Genomic DNA, 17,693 nt, shown 5'->3' on the forward strand with positions numbered 1-17,693 from the left:
ATACTGGAACAACAAAGAAGTACCAAATGGAGTATGTGCCGGTGTAGCAATATGGTGACAGGAATAGCACCATCATCACTATAAAACCAGACAAGTGAGTAGACCAAAAAAATGGCTCAATGTAGAGATTTGGATGGAAGTTAATTATGAAAACATTCGTAATTATAAGGGGCTTGTGTATGCATTCTGGCCCACCCCTTGGGGACCTGCCCAGCATCCTCATGTCATCTTATCTGAAGTCCTCTTTAAGAGAAACCCCCTCCCCCTTTTCCTTCTTTCTCTCTTTCTCTCTCTCTCTCTCTCTCTCTATATATATATATGTATATATATATACATACACACCTCTCTCTATCTCTCTCTTCTCTCTATTCCCTCTCTCCTCCCCCTTTAATAATAAAACTTTCCACATGGATGCTGCATCTGCATGGTGTGAGTAACTTTCCACCACACCATGCCACTGTGCACCACATCTTCATGGCATCTTTGGGGAACCTTGGCTCAAATCTGCCAAAGCCTCCTGTGGGCCGTTTTACAAAAGCTTGATCATTGGCATTTTTAAATTGGTCTGTGTTATCATGTGATGTGGGCATGGAGCATTATAAATGTGGCAAAGATGCCAATATAAGGGAGCCTTGAGTAAGTGGATAGAAATTATTTAGTAGAAGGCAACAGTGCAAATTTAAATTGAAGCAGCCCCAAATGGAGTAGAAATTTCCAGACAATTTTGAGTTATAAATGATCAGTGCCTGGTAAAGAACAAATTTGATTAAGTGCATAAATTTACAAGTATTGTTCCATGGGGAGTTAGATGTTACTCATTGCTTGACAAAGGGTATGAATTGAGATATAAAATGATCAGTCTATGGTGTGTTAACATGGTTTTGTTCACTTTGTCCTTTTCATAGCACATCTTTTGCTACTGAAGGAACCCATGATCAGGTTGAGACATGAAAGCAGAAAGAACTACTCAAGGTGCTTCTCCAAACCAGTCCCTTCAGCGTGTTAATGTCTTCTGTAAAATCTATGTCACAGTAACATTGTGTTGTTTAGGACAAATGCTGCTGTCTCATCTAATCTTGGGGGTGGGGATAGGAGTGAGAAATCTGTGGGGATTTCAGATATTTAGAGTCTGTCTTTCCAGAGTAGCTGGCTAGAAGTCAGTACTTACCCACGTGCATTATCTGTGCTTCCTTCATCTCTACTGCCTCATGGAGAACAGAATCATTCATTTCATTGAGAGCCTGAAAGGGGTTTGAAGGAACAATGGAACAATAATTGCATCATATTTCATTTAGGGTGACGTAAATTTTCCAAAGTGAAAACATAAAGGCTATTACCATCAAGGGTGGATACTCCTTCGCAGATTCTAAAAGAGCCAAAGAGATAATCAACGTTATGTAAATAAATCGATCAACCTCAAGTCGTGCAGAATTAGATTGGAACTCAGCCCCCCCTGGCTACCTTTGTAAAGAATGACTTTACATTTGGGCTTTTCAGGTTTGACATTTGCTTATTTTGCTTGTGTGTCTAGTTGGGATCATAACATGAAACAAAAATCCAGTTTTAATGAAACTTGCTCAGATTTTCAAAATAAGATTATTATTTAATAAACATAGCAAAAATACAAAAGGCACATATAACAATATGAATATGCTAATAAATAAGAGGGAAAGGGATTCCCAATCGAAGAAGCAAATCATAACCCTGAGTTCTTATCAACTGTTAAAGCTGTTGTAGAATGGAACAGTTTATAACTTAAAAGACTTCTGAGGCATTCTTGTTGGGTTTTTGTTTTGTTCTGTTTTGTTTTGTCAAAACAAACCAGAGTCACCTGGAAAGAGGGAACCTAAATTGCTGAATTGCCTCCATAAGAATACCCTTGAGGAAAGTGGAGGGACTTTGATCTGCCTCTACTGAATGTACCAGGCTCTGCTGACTCTCAATGAGAGGCCTTACCTTCTTATAGGAGGGAATGGGGGGTAGGTTGGGGGTGAGGCTGGAGGGACAGGAGGAGGGAAGAGGGGGATCTGTGATTGGTATGTAAAGTGAATAAAAAATTGTTAATTAAAAAAAGAATGGCCTGTGGACATATCTGTTGTGCATTTCCTTAATTGGTGTAAAAAGTCCTAACCCACTGTGGACAGTGCTACACCTGGGCAGATTATCCTGGGTTAAATAATAAAGCAAGCTGAACACATCATGAGGAGCAAACCAGTGAGCAGCATGGTTTCTCCATGGTTCCTGCTTCCATTCCTGCTTCCAGGTGGTTAATACTGCCTCCTGATTCCAATAATGTGTGCAGGAACACAACAGTATAATATGGTTTGAATGAGAATACACTGATAGCATCGAAAGTGAGTTCTTTGGAGTCTCCTCAGTGTGAACTTTCATGCCTTCTAGGCAATTTCTCTCTTATCTAGACAATCTTTCTTTGTAACAAGCTACTATTTCAATTTTGTACTAGTTTATGGATTATTATGACCACTTCTTTCATCTTTTTTTAGCAAGAATATCTAATAACTAAAGAATTGTATTTTGTAACCATAGGGAAGCCCACAGACTTGGTATCCTAAGAATCACATAGAATTACTTATTTTCCATACGTATTTGTTTATTTATTTCTGGATATGAACAAATTCAAAAGTAAGGGCAAAATGCACACCTTGTTTTGGGCCCATTATGCTTTCTACAATAATTATCTCTACAGATTTAATCAAAGTCCATCCTCACTCCTCATCATACACCATGACTTCCTGGAGCATCTACACAAACTGAGAATTCATCACAAATAAAGAACATCATTTATGGTTTACAGAGTTTATCCTTAACAAGGCCAAAGTAGATGATTCACCAAAGTCTGAGATGTGGTGGTCAACACAGTTTTATTCCAAATGCTGATTCATATCTACTTGGAATCTGCTCAAAGAATCTATGCTGTCAGAACCCAAACTGAGATTATATAAGCAGTCATAAACTTTATAATGGACTTTTAATCTAATCCCATGAGTTTCTTACTTCCAGTTCTTTAATTTTCACTTACAGAGCACTGCCTGCTGAAGTGGTGATGCTCACAAATAGACAAAAATATGTACATTTACCGTGGATCGATTGTTACAGCTATATTGTTCTTTGGTAATAAGATGTAGATTTGAAAAAGCAAGTATTTAAATCCTTAATGGGTTCTCACCAATGAAGAACACAGGAAGAGTGGGGACACTTTGTTCTAGTTTCACACAGTCTTGGGATCTAGGCGCTCAAGTCACATTTTCCTCACAAGTCAAATACATTACTTTTCTTTGCCACACAATTTTTTTTTTTGGTTTTTTCGAGACACAATCTTTTTAATTTTCTCAATTTAATTATTAACTTAGCACAACCTAGAATTACTTGGGAGGGTAATCTCAATGTAAAAATTATCTACATTATGTTGGCCTTCGTGCCTGTAGGCAGTTATCATCATTATGTTAATTAAGGTGTAAAGCACCACCATTGTGAGCAACACCATTCTCTAGGCAGGGGAAACTGGGCTGTTTATGTGAAGAAGGGAACTGAGCACTAGAATGTACGTATTCCTTTTTCATTCCTGACTGTGGTCCTAATGTGAGCAGCTAGCTCCTGATAGGCTGCCTTCCCTTCTAGGATGAACTAGACCTGGCACTTTGAGTTAAAATAAACTCCACCCCCCTTATTTTATTTCGTTCAGAGTACTTTATCACAGTAATCAGAGAAAAACTAGGACACCAGTCCTTTAGTTAATATACCTGACATACTTTACTTACTCCTTATTGTCACTTTTTCTCATTCTTCATTCCCATGTTTCTCACCTCTTTATAACTTATTAGCATGTCATTGGTATTAGGACACCTAGAAATAAAACTCACAATTCATCTTCCTTAGTGATACTCTTAAACTGTCAGTAAAACTTGATAATGGATTATCAGTTTTCCTTATTCCGCATTTATGGATGATTTTCTTTGGTTAGTAGCCTACTTCAGCCTCCTATCATAAATTAGCATCACACCAAATGACTTTCCCACAAAATGTGCTTCCTACCTGTTGCTTGTCTGTTTGTCTTTTCTCTTCTTGAATCTGCTGCCACGGATATATTGCCAGATATGTTTGGAAGCTCTCCAGAGATTCTCTGTTATAATAAGTAGAGATCATGAATTGTGCAACATCCTCCCAATCAATTTCATGAAGGTGCTAAATTTTGTATTTTAAAATTACATAGAGTTGAATATAAAAGAAGCACGTACTAAAAACTAAAATATTTGGAAATAAAAACCTCATACGTGCTCTTCAGATCCATTCTAACTTTTATCTTCATGTGATCATTGACTATGTAAGCTACAGGGAAGACCAAAAGAACATACAAGTAGATAGTAGAAGATGATTCATATATTTTAGTCAGGAATTTACTTTTGCATATTAAAATCTACTTTGCATTCCCCACAAAACTTAGAGAATTTTTTCACAAAAAATAGGTACTTAAACAACTTCTCATAAATGCACTTGACGTAAAACAACATTGAATATCCAGGGTACTTAAAAGGGCAGCAGGTGTTTTAGAATCAGATGCAAGATGTGTCGCAAACTACTGTTGGCACAATCAGAACTGGACAGAATTTGAAGTTTCTTCACTTAAATAAGGGATAAGTCTGTATTTTGTTGTTGTTGTTGCTGCTGCTGCTGCTGCTGTTGTTGTTGTTAAAATCACTTACTGATTGTAGAAAAATGGTTTAATCAATGACAAATTGGGGAGCAGAGGCAAGACAACACATTGGAAGCCACAACCAGGAGACAGGAAGGGAGGAAGTAATGAAAAAGCTACTAGTAGAGAAATGAGCCAAGTCTAGAAAACAGAAATAAAACTAGCCAAGACTTTCTTTACAACGAAACCCAAATGCACACCAACTACAGCAATATGCTCATGTTGATGTGGGTCTCACCAAAGGAAGTATATCCCAAAACTCTGATCATCCATCACCACAAAATTCAGACAGCAAGACAGTTCACATTGTTAGAAACCTAAACTGAAGGTGGAAATTCAGCCCTCACAGAGGGGAGGGTGGAATGAAACCAATCAATGAAGATAAGGTACAGCTACAAAATGGAATTGAATTCAGCCACAGAGAAAAGAAAGCCAAGATGTTGGTGAGAAAATAGATTTATTTGGAAGTTATTATGTTAAGTGAGGGGACCAATACTCAAAAGTCAAATGGCAGATATGCTTTCATAAGTAAATCCTAGCTTCTAATTTTTAGACCTGAGTATTCTGTGGGGGTCGAGGCAAAGTTTACGAAACTAGGAAGAGGACCATGAGATTAGGGGGGAAAGACTTTAAAGAAAGGAAGTGGGAAAGGTAATAGGATAATAAGAAATGAAAAAGGGGGGACCACTGAGGATGGGAGGGTGTGATCTGAGGTGAGAGTGGGTGAGAGGAGGAAGATCAGCCTAAATATGTATGAAAACACCATAATGAAACCTCTTACTTTGCATGCTAATTTAAAAATATTTAAATAACAAGTTAACAAAAAAAAACTTTCTGTGGTATGGCTGAATAATGTTACACCAATATTACATATCAGTATACAATCTTTTTTAATGAAGGAGAACTCCCGGCACAATGACGTTGAGTTTTGAAGTGACTGTACTGCACAAGTCACTTAGTTGCACATTTCTATTATATGCAGATACATATTACAAGAGTAAAGTGATTATTGTGAAGATTATCCCATGCCCTGCTTCCTTGTCATGCAGGGTAAGAGCCAGCTAAAGAGAAGCTGTCATACACGCTCCTCCTGCCCAGGTGGTCATCTTGATTGGATTTCACTCGGTTGGTATGTCTCTATCCTTTCATTAGAAGTTACTTCTCACTCCAAAACACTTCTCTAAATTTAAAATTGCACCACTACCCACAGTCCCATCCTAACAACAAACTCCTTCAATGCTGTGTCAACTGTTATTTTTTTTTTCATATAACCCACATACAGTGATTTAAAAGTACTTGATGAGTATTGTTTAGCTATTCTCACTAGAAAATGGGACATTTGGTGTTTAAATATCTAGCTAGTACTTCATTGACCCTCAATAACAAAAACTATTTGGTATTGTCTTAGTTAGGGTTTCCATTGCTGTGAAGAAACCAAAGCAACCTGGGGAGGAAAGAGTTTATTTGGCTTCCACCACTGTTTATCATCAAAAGAAGTCAAGACAGGAATTCAGAACAGTACATGAACCTGGAGGTAGAAGCTGGTGCAGAGGCCATGGAGGAGTGCTGCTTACTAGCTTGCTCATGGTGGCTTGCTCAGCCTGCTTTCTTATAGACCCCAGGACCATCAGCCCAGGGATGGCACCACCCACAGTGGCCTGGAATGTGAGTGGTGCCATCCCTGCTTCCATCAGTCACTAATTAAGAAAATGCCTTGCAGTCAGATCTTATGAAAGTATTTTTCTCAATTGAGGTTTCCTCCTTTCAGATAACTCTGGCTCCTGTCAACTTGACATAAAAATTAGGTAGCACAGTTCTCAATACTTAAAAAGTTTTCAGTAATGCCTCAAGCACTATTCATATTTCTGTTACAGGTTGTTCTTCAAAAAATTCGGAATATATTTAATATTATCTCATCTAAATAAATTCTGCATTAAGTTGTTCAAATATGTTCTAAAGTCTACTAGAGAGAACAGATCACATTTTTTATATTTACTGATTTGATTTCCTTCATGCTGGACTCATCACTACTACCTTGTTAGTACTTACACATGCACAAACTTAAGACTAAAAAATGGTCATGGGTTTTCTCAAATAAAAATGATATACAGACAGTATTTGTTAAAATATCTTGCTCCTAAGGTTAATAAACACAGGGAAAAAGAATGTTTATCTAAGAATAAATGTTAATCATATGTTCCATAAGATGATAAAATATTCTTTAAGACTTTAAGACTAAGTATTAAATTGTAAGCCATCAATTCTTGGTTGTCTAAACTGTGATTTCCTTTGGTCCATGCAACATTCTTCTTTTTATTTTCCCATGACAGGGTTTCTCTGTGTAATGGGACTGGCTGACCTTGAACTCACTCTGTAGACCAGGCTTTACTCTATAGAACTTACTGAGATCCACCTGCCTCTACCTCTCAAGTAATAGGATTAAAGGAATGTACCACCACTTCCTGGCTTCATGCAACACCCTTGAACAACAAAGTGTAGCTTGATTTTTTCGCCTCGCCCACAGTCAGGACAAATCTTTGTCACCCGCCAGTCCCACAGCCGCTCAGACCCAACCAAATAAACACAGACACTTATATTGCTTGCAAACTGTATGGCCGTGGCAGGCCTCTTGCCAACTGTCCTTATCTTGCTAACTGTGCTTTTATCTTAAATTGATCCATTTCCATACATCTATACCTTGCCATGTGGCTGGTGGCTTACTGGCGTCTTCACATGCTGCTGGTCATGGCAGCGGCTGCAGTGTCTCTGGTCATGGCGGCGGCTGCAGCCTCTCTGGTCATTGCGGCGGCTGCAGCGTCTCCTTCTGCCTTTCTGTCCTTTTATCCTGCCTAGCCACGGCCGATCAGGTTTTATTTATTAACCAATCAGAGCAACTTGACATACAGACCATCCCCCAGCACAGCCAAGTGCAGACCATCTCAAACACCTGCACTTAGGCCCATGGTCCTAATCATCCTCTATACGGACCTGCTGGGTAACGCCACAAAGAACCTGAGAATGGGCTCCCACAGGACCTACAGAACATCCCACAGCAACAAAGATTTTTATACCAGAAACTATAATTGATATTTACATACCAATGAGTGGATATTTCTCCTGTCATCAAATCTATTGTGATCTTCCTCTGGTGTCGCTTCTAAGTCAGGCTCTACTAATAAATATATTTAGTTAAACAAACTATTAATACATTATACATAAAACAATAGTCTTTATAGAAATAGATGGAGGTATCTTAAAATTTGGTTCATAAGAATTGCATTTTAGATTTTCCCAATTAATTTGTATCCAGCTTAACAGTTAGCCAAATATTCAGTTCCTAAAGTGTTGCTTCCAGTCACCACCAGGATTTGGATCAGTGCTAGAGTTTGACAGATTCTAGATGTAAAAAGCATTTTTGAGATTCATCCACACATTCAACCACTCAACATAACTAAGCAAACCCTCAGAAGTGAAACTTTAAAAAAATCACAGAAATGAACAAATGCATGCGAGTACACTCTTCTTTGTTTCTTACTATTAACTTTTAAATAAGCCACTAATTATTTTCTAAACAAAATTTCCATCACCCTTCACACCTTTCTCTTTGCCACCTTATGTTCAACTTATTTCTGTCCACTATTGTAACTATTTTGTTTCATCTTTTAATACTTGGTTCATCATATAAAGTATTGAGTTCTGACTTTTCCTACATAAATAGATAATTCTTTCCTTGGGTCTGTCTGAGTATTTTATTGACTTTTTCAACGTTATCTTTACCATTAGACCTGCAAATTATTTATTTACATGTTTATTCCTTTTTATCTACCCTTGAGGAAACAATCATTTAAGTCATTGCAGTGTAAGCAGGCTCTATTTCATTTAGTAAAATAACTGTTTATTGTATTCTTATTAGGTGCTGGCACTGTATAGAAAAGAATGTAAATAATGGGTATGTGGATAGCTTTTTCTAAACATGCCTGCTTGATACTTAAAATATGAGGTTATTCAGACATCAGTTAAAGAAAATGCAAGTACATGAAAGGAAGTAACAAGAGGGAGTACCATGTTTAGTAGGGATCTACCTAAAAGCAGATTGTTAGAAAAGATACCACCAGCAGTCTAATAAATTCACAGGAAATGGAATACTGGAGGATATGCTAATGATACAGTGTTGGACACAAGACATGAAAGCCTTCTCTGGAATTTTAAGAAGGTTAGACATTTTCATTTCAAAATGAAATGCTAACGTTTCCAATGCAGACGAATCATCAAGTTGGTTGGAGAATGAATGTGCACACTATGTGCGTAAGTGGAGGTAGATGTTTTATAAAAAGTTAGTGGAGCAAAATAAACACTATCCAGACCATAACTGATGGGATAAATATAGGAATATTTAGGTTATAAATTTATCAGTGTCTGCTGCAACCAAATTTTATTAAATGAATTAATGTATAAGTAGGTTTGCATCCTTGGAGAAATAGACTGGTCATTTGAGAAAACTATAAAGTAAGTTTTGTTTAAGTTGCTCATGTTTGCCATTTTTCTGGTGCACATCTTACTAGGAGGATAAGGGGACCAGGTTGATGTTTTGTTTTGAATGAACTGATTCTTTAATCTACTAAACCCATCAAGCAATAATATCATAGTAGGGTATTGGCTTCTGGGTAAATTACGTGAATAGCATCTATGAAGCAATTGTATGTGATGTTGCATGTAGAGGTGGGTACTACTACAGAGCAACTGAAGTCTATAAAATGCAGTCTTGAGGTTAGGAGGGAAAAAAGCAAGGCATATGTGATGTCATATCACATTGTGTAATTTATTGTGATAGACCTGATTCCACAATAGATTAATAGAATGGAAATAACAAATATGCAACTTAAAACACATATAGATGTACATAATCAATAGACTGCCCAATTATAATAAAAATGAACATTATTAATAGGTGTAATTTAATGTTGTGTTACTTGAAATTGTGTATTAAAGGGATGCTTTTTTTTTTTCAGATTGCTGGGTAAGTGAATCAGAAGGCAAACAACAATTCACTCAGCCACCCAACTACTATTTTAGACCTAGAGAAAAACCTTAGGTTTTCACAACTACTCTCTAGAAATCCCTAATTGTTGTATGGTATTAAATCAAGCAAAGCTTATGGAACAGTACATGAAAGAAGAAACATCTGGTTTAAAGCACACACTTTCAACACAATTTTCTATCCCTGAAATGCCTTTATTTTCTTATCTACACCAGCAATGAATGACCCTGAAGTATTTAGCTCAACATAATGGTTAAATTTATCAGGATTTTTTTGTTCTTCTCTCATACAATACATTCTGACTGCAGTTTCCCCTCCCTCCACTCCTCCCAGGCCTCCACCTACCTCCTGTCTCCTCAAGATCTATTGCTCTTCCATTTCCCTTCAGAAAAGAGCAGGCCTCCCTGGGATATCAACCAAATATGGCCTAACAAGTTACAATCAGACTAGGCACAAACCCACCTGGATATTTTTTCAAAGTGGGAATGAGAAACCTGTAAGCACTTGGAAAATCTTAAAAATGTTTCCTTCTAGGGTAATATTATTGCATAGTTCACCTGGTTTGAAGGCTGATGCATTCTTTGTTGTCCACGCTTCTCTGAAAACAGTATCGTTCATTTCAACTGGAGTCTGGGTGGGTATTTGAAACAGGACACTTAATAAATATTGCATGCTTCACCCAGTGGTGAGGCTCATCAGCCAAGATAAAGTACAGTAGTGATTACCATCAATTGAGCATGTTCCTCATCAGACTCTAAAATGGCAAATGAACATCAGTCAGTCTAAGTAAATATCATGAAGTCATCCACATATAGTCACACAGAGTTGTGATCAAATTGAGTCCTCACATTTGCCTTTAGTAACAATTACTGTAGTTTTGGGGTTTGTGCAACTTTTGGATTGTTCTCTTATTTTCTGATTGAGGCAGCTATGTTAAAGAAATATCATGAATAAAAATAAGAAAGGAGCTTTTAACAAATATTTTCAAAGGAAATTGTGACTCTAATGACTGTACCAGAAGCAGACTAGGCACATGTGCCAATGTAGTGAGTGTGTTGATTGATGCAGAGAAAAATGACCTCTAACCAGAGGAGCAAAACATGACTCTGAGGATGTTTAACTGTCAAAGATGTTGGTTGAGTGAGGCATCATATATTTCACTAAAACACTGTCAACAGATTAAATCATTAAGGATAAGATTGGTGCCTTCTTCAATTTGTGCCAAAAATTAGGAATAACACACAAGTGGTAACTTCTCCAAAAAAGTTCTCTGAACTCCTTAGGAAATTAGTAATCCTGTGCTTTTTTTTCCCAATTCTATTATTTTGTCATATGTGTGTGTGTGTGTGTGTGTGTGTGTGTGTGTGTGTGTGTGTGACATATATACATAATTAGCCCCACGAAGGTGCAGTACATTACATGACATCAAGCTTTTATATGTATGTCTGACCATACATAATTTTATTTATCTATGGTACACAGAGAGTACCTTTTCTTGATGGAGTACTTAATGACTTCAGTGATAAAAAAAAATCAAGTATAGGGACATTTCATTCCACTTCTTCAACATATTTAGATACAGGAAGCTCAGTTTATGTTTTCATAACATTTATAATTCCATACTTTAAAGTATTCTCATAACTCCCACTCTCCCTTGTGTATAATGCCTTCTTTCCCACCATTCACTCCCTATAATCACTACTTTTCTTGTTCTGAATTCTCCTTCTATCCTTTCCTTAATATCAGAATTCCTCAGGTGCTAGAATGCCCTGTCACAGAATTCATAGTCCAGATCTTTCAGTGATGCCATCAGTTTAGCATATTGCTAAAATTTGAAGTTATTCAACTTGTTTTTTGAGTTTCTTATTTCTTACTAGATACCTATAATATTTTTAGTATTGTGTGGCAGCCACCTGTTTTGAATAAATAAGTCATCACAGAGTAGTTTTTTAAATAAAATTCTATTCCTACCTTTCATTTGTCCATTCATATTAATTTTTCCCATTTGATATCCTGCACCACATAAATGGCCAGCATTCATCTGTGGAAGATCCTCCAAGATACTCTGTTACAATAAGTATTAATAAGTTACATAAATATCTCCTAGCAACCTTCTAAGAAGATATCTGATTTTCCACCTTCAAAAGCAATTAAACTAGAAAATAAGAGTAAGTTGTACAGGCAGTAAAACACTTGACAAGGATGTTGTATATGTTGTTTTATATCAATTTAATCCTTTTCTGTTATATGGTTTGCTGACTATGTAAACAGATTAGGGAAGGCCAGAAGAGAAAAATACATGTACACAATAATGGCTGGTCTGCATATTTTAGAAAGGATTAACTTCTAAATACCTAACTCTACTTTGCATACCCACAAAAAGGAGAATTCTCAAAAAGACATATTTAGACAAATTTCATTGAAAAATAAAAACACTTGCTGTAGTACAACATTTAACATTTAGACTACTTCTCCAATGATAGAAATTGTCTTAGAGGCAGAAGAAGATCTTTTCCATAAAAAGAATTCCTAGCTTGTCATGTTGGGTATCAACAAAACACTGAAGAAGTTGCTTGGTATGGGTAAACATTTAAATCATACATGTTTTTATATAAAATGTTTACTGGTTTAAAAAATGCTTAAATAAGTGGTAAGTTGGAAAATTTCTGTTTATGTTGTATTTAAATAACAGCATGAAAATATTAGATATAATATGCAACTCTTTCATAATGAAGAAATTCCAAAAAGTGTAGCAAGTCTTAGTAAGAACAGGATCATAAGCCTGGGTGTGCTTGTATGTCCATATACATGTATATACATATGCATAAATATGACAACAAAAATTAAAGAAGAGGCAGGAATATGAGAGGAAGTATGAGGGGGCACAGGAGGAGCAGGATGGGGTAGAAGGAGAGGTGGGATTGATATAAATGTTATAAATTCATGTAAGAAGTTCTAACAACAATTTGAAACTTAAGTTTAAAAAGGAACATTTCTTTACTTGCAGATGATGTGATTCTGTGCCTAAAAGAACCCAAAGACTCCATAAGAAAAACTCCTGCAACTGATAAATACATTCTGCAAAGACACAGAATATAAAATTAAAATATACAAAAACAAACAGTCTTCCTATACATGACAAACAGAGAAAGATATAAAGAAAATTATATAAATTTGAAAAACAGCAAGGAGGGGATATATGGGAGGGCTTGAAGGAAGTAAAGGGAGGGGGAATTATATAATAATAACTTAAAATTAAAAAATCAGGAAAATTATGCCATTCACAACAGCATATGTGTGTGTGAATCAGTTTAACTGATGAAGTAAAAGATTTGTACAATGAAAACTTCAAATTACTGAAAAATAAATTGAAGAAGATATCAAAAGATGGAAGACCTTCCATGCTCATAGAAGTGGTAGGATTAATGTTGTAAAAAATGACCATCTTACAAAAAGCAATCTACAGATTGAACACAAGCTCTGTGTGTATTCCAACACAATTATTCAGAAAAATTGAAAAGTAATTTTAAATTTCATATGGAAATACAAGACTCAGGATAGACAAAACAATCTTGAACAATAAATAATGGGAGATCACATCGTCCCAGATTTTAAGCTCTACCTCAAAACTATAATAATAAAAACAGCATAATACTGGAATAAAACTCACTCATTCACCAATGGACTAGAACTAAGGGCCAACACACAAGCTCACACTCCTACAATCACATGATTTTTATCAAAGAGCTCAACAATGCTATTGGAAAAAAGGCAGCATTCTCAGCAAATGCTGCTGGTTAAACTGAATGAATACATGTAGAAGAATGAAACTCAACCCTTATCTCTCATCCTGCACAAACAAAAACTTCAAAATAAGACCTGATATCCTGAAAAAGGTCATCTGAAAGCCTAATAGTGTAAAAGCTACCAGATGTATGGATAGATTTGTTTATTGATAGATAATGGTTATAAAAAAATGATAGGTACATAGATAGATAGATAGATAGATAGATAGATAGATAGATAGATAGATAGATAGATAGATAGATAGTCAGTCAGATTTTTCTTTAGGCCACCAGCTCACAAATAATGACATGGAGACTTATTAATTATGAAAGCTTGTCCTTAGATTAGGTTTATTTTTAACTCACTCTTATAACTTAACTCATTTCTATTCATCTACATTCTGCCACATACTGCCATCCTACTTCCCCTCGTGTCTCCTTGTGTCCCTCTCACTCATCTAGATTCCTCCTCTTCCTCCTTTCTCTCTCTGCCTGGAAGTCCCACCTGTATCTCCTGCCTAGCTATTGGCTGTTCAGCTTTTTATTACACCAATCACAGCACTACATCTTCACACAGTGTACAACTATCCCACAACACAGATAGATAGATAAAAGATAGATATAAGCCTGTAACAAGGCAACAATACCCCTACTAGATTCCATAAAATAAAAAACCCAATACCAGAAATTGGTTATTTCTTTTGTAGTTGTTGGACAGTAAGGCCACATAGATGCTGAACAATACAGGCATGCTGTTGATTACCTTCCAAAACTTGAAAGTAAGACCCTACCTACTACTGAAGACACCATATACTTGAGTGATAGAATATAAAGAAATTAAGCTCGTGCTGAACCAGAAACTTGATCCATACTAGCTAGTTTTCATTACTCTGAAAGATGCTAAGCATGCTAATGAAGAAAAAAATTATCAATTACCCAACTGTGAACCCTACAAGCTACAATAATGGCTGGCCTGCCAATGCATGCCCAATATAATTATGGCACAAACATTATAAAAGTAGCCAACCACTTCCTGCTTGAATTTAAGTCCTGCTCACAACAATAAAACAATATCTGGAACTATTATCAGGTGAAGAACCCATGGTTAGACAAACCACAGGTCCTAGAAAAAGGCTACTATTACTATGCTGCTAAATGGACACAGGAACTAAACTGACTTCTAATGACTTGTTGACATACTAATAGACCAATGCATCTCTTAACCCTCATTCAAGATACTTCTACTTATGGTAAATGATGATTAACACAGAGATTTACAATGGACCAAATTACAGACACCGCAAAATGCTCATCCATAAATAGAGTATGCATGCCATACTTCTCCTTCCAAGGTTCAAGGAACATTACCGAAGTGGTGGCTGACTACAAGGAAACAATGTCTTCTGGGCACCATGGGGCAGTTGCACTTATGAACTCCAGCCCCTAAAAGGCTGTGTAAGCCTAATCCAAACATAATCCCAGCATGGAGAGGAAAACTGGGCACAGAACTCCACCCCTAGCCATAGAGCTATAAAGCAGTTGTTAGATGCTAGAAGAGGAAGGGTCTGTTTTCTTCAAGTGTAGCTCCTGGAAAGTCTACCACAACCCAATGGATGACCACACATCCAAGCATCTCTGGGTAGCATACTGTATTTGTTGTGTATTTTTTAAGGACTATCCGCAGAATACAGTAAATAGTTGTGAAAGCTCAGATAAAGATGATTTCTTGGGGGTCTAGAAAATGTGCAGAGAAACTGGGCTGGGGGGTGACAGGTGGCTGTGTACTTCTCATGGTAAAGGCTTTTATTTAAAATGAAGATGCATCAATTCCTAAGTACTGGAGGTAAGTTTTACACTGCACAGTTACTAAGAGAATTTGAGAATAGAGGAATATAAAATAATGAAACTTTTCTTGCTTTTCTACAGTTATTGACAACTGAAAAGTAATCAGACTTATTTGGCCTGGGAAGGAGAGTCTCCAATCCTTTTCTCTAGCTTCCTACAAGTTATCCTAGCATGAAGAAACTTCAACTGCATTTTCTTCAAGAAAAAAAAGTTTCAAAATAAATGGCCAACATAATCTGAATTTGTTTAAAAAAAAATTTAATGTATGGTTTTCTAGCTTGAACATAGCTTAAAACTCTTGTGTGTTTCCAGATAACCTCAATGCACACATGGCTGCTGTGGGACAATGGTTTACTAGTGACTAAAAATGTCATTTCTACAGTGATATAAATATAAGATGCTTTATAATACATACCCATCTATTTGTGCCTAGGCAACTGCTCCAAACTATTTTGAACCTGGCTTTCAGTTCTTCTTCCTTCTCTATTGAATGTAATTAACCTATGGTTAAGGGGAGTGAAGGGTCACATAAAGTTAGGTGGGTAGGGAATTGGGATGGATCTGGAAGGGGTTGGATGAATGTGATCAAAGCACATTGTGCAAAATCCTCAAACAACAAGTAAATTTCTTTCAAGGTTAGCTATAAATTATTATGGAGTTTAAAAGCATTCTAAAGTTTTGTTTTATTTTTGTTTCAAGGATTTCTCTGTATAGCCCTGACTGGCCTGGAACTTGCTATGTTAAATTTTATAACACGGGAAAAAGTTTTAAACATTAAATATTTAGTTATGATCTATTGATTCTATTAAGTAATCTAAACATATGACTTCATGGAGCTAATGCCACACTACTAAACAAAAGGAGACAATATTATGTGATATTTAAAATGAAATATTTTCATACCAGTGGCTGATTATTTTCACTTCCATTGGATGTATCTTCTTCTACTGACATCAATTCCAACTCTGGTTCTGTTGGCAAATACATTTATCTAATTAAATTGCATAGAATTCATATAAAGCAATAGTCTGTATGATAAAAGGACTGTTTTCATGACTTAAAAAATAACATTATATTGTTACTTCCCGAGTAAGAATTTCAATTAAGCTGAGCGGTCATGGTGCATGCCTTTAATCCCAGCACTCGGGAGGCAGAGGCAGGCGGATCTCTATGAGTTCGAGGCCAGCCTGGTCTCCAAAGCCAGTTCCAGGAAAGGCGCAAATCTACACAGAGAAACCCTGTCTCAAAAAAAAAAAAAGAAAAAAAAAGAATTTCAAGTAAGTATATATTGAGCTGTATGTTTCTAGTTGTCTAAAGCAGTGGTTCTCAACATGAGGGTTATATATCTGATATCCTGCACATCAGATATTTACTCATAAGCATCAGAGGGTGTTGTACATCATAAAGATTTTCACATAAATTCATCCATGAATAAAGCCTCCAGAAACAAATTTCCAAAGACCCTAGCAATGAATAAACTCATAATGTGCATTAATTTTATCTTATAATGTTATATCTTAAACAAGCTGCTAAGCATTCTGATCACAAAAAAAAAAATAGCTAAGTCATACATTTTTGTTTATGATCACACGGTTTCCAACATGTGAAAATGTTTTCACCGACCATCAGACAGACTTCTTCTCCCAAGGCTCAGACTAATGCATGGTGTCTTCCCTGGTTATAGCTTTCCTTTCCTTGCTTCAGTACTTTGGTGACTTTCACAACTGTCAATCATTCTTCCCATGTCTCTCCCTCCCACCCCTGCCCTAGAGCTGTCAATCTTTTCCAACACCCGTGTAGAGTTAGTTTTTCTAATTTGACTCAGTAACTGTTTCTGCATCCTGATAGTAAATGGCATGAGGTTTTGGAGAATGCAAATAAAATGTTAGGCCTGGATTTTTCTTGAGTTAATGGGTGGTTTGACAATTAAGAGGTGAGGTGGGACAGATACAGGACTTTTCAGGGGGAAAAAAATAAAGAAAAAAGTAAGTGCAACCAGGACAGTTTCATAAGTATCTTTGCTTTGAAACCTAAAGTCAATTATGTAACATTGTAATTAGTGATTTGTGTTTACAGATAGGATATGTGACTGAATAACTGAACTAATCTCACAGATATAAAAAAGAAAAGAAAAAAACACTTTAGATCCAGACAGCAAATGCACTGGATCCCCCTAGTAGAAATAAAATTGCTTTTCTTGATTCTTAGGTGACAATATACTGCTTTGTGCACATACTAGTCCAAAACCTCCTAAGCAAAATGAATGTCTCTCAATTACCTGAGATTACAGGCATGCAGCATAGAACCCAGTTTT

The 17,693-nt window shown here is 36.3% G+C and overlaps 1 protein-coding gene across 14 annotated transcripts in view; it reads right to left on the reverse strand.

Moving 5' to 3' along the window:
• Positions 1 to 17,693, reverse strand: part of LOC102926471 (uncharacterized) — a 139,652-nt gene that overhangs the window by 96,930 nt on the left and 25,029 nt on the right. For 7 of the 14 annotated variants that reach the window (XR_013045368.1, XR_013045369.1, XM_076553561.1 and 4 more), the window contains 8 exons: positions 16,283 to 16,350; positions 11,721 to 11,814; positions 10,475 to 10,503; positions 10,307 to 10,379; positions 7,810 to 7,880; positions 4,054 to 4,141; positions 1,338 to 1,366; positions 1,169 to 1,241 (listed from right to left, as the gene is read on the reverse strand). Coding sequence is in view for 9 of the 14 variants with exons in the window: in XM_076553561.1 (XP_076409676.1) it covers positions 1,169 to 1,241; positions 1,338 to 1,366; positions 4,054 to 4,141; positions 7,810 to 7,880; positions 10,307 to 10,379; positions 10,475 to 10,503; positions 11,721 to 11,814; positions 16,283 to 16,350 (525 nt within the window). In the remaining 5 variants the exon portion in view is untranslated. Of the gene's footprint in view, positions 1 to 1,168; positions 1,242 to 1,337; positions 1,367 to 4,053; positions 4,142 to 7,809; positions 7,884 to 10,306; positions 10,380 to 10,474; positions 10,504 to 11,720; positions 11,815 to 16,282; positions 16,351 to 17,693 lie in introns of those variants that run through there. The other 7 variants (XM_076553560.1, XM_076553558.1, XM_076553555.1 and 4 more) reach the window with 4 other exon arrangements.

The sequence above is a fragment of the Peromyscus maniculatus genome, chromosome 17 (genome assembly GCF_049852395.1).
Source record: "Peromyscus maniculatus bairdii isolate BWxNUB_F1_BW_parent chromosome 17, HU_Pman_BW_mat_3.1, whole genome shotgun sequence".
NCBI classification, from domain to species: Eukaryota; Metazoa; Chordata; class Mammalia; order Rodentia; family Cricetidae; genus Peromyscus; species Peromyscus maniculatus.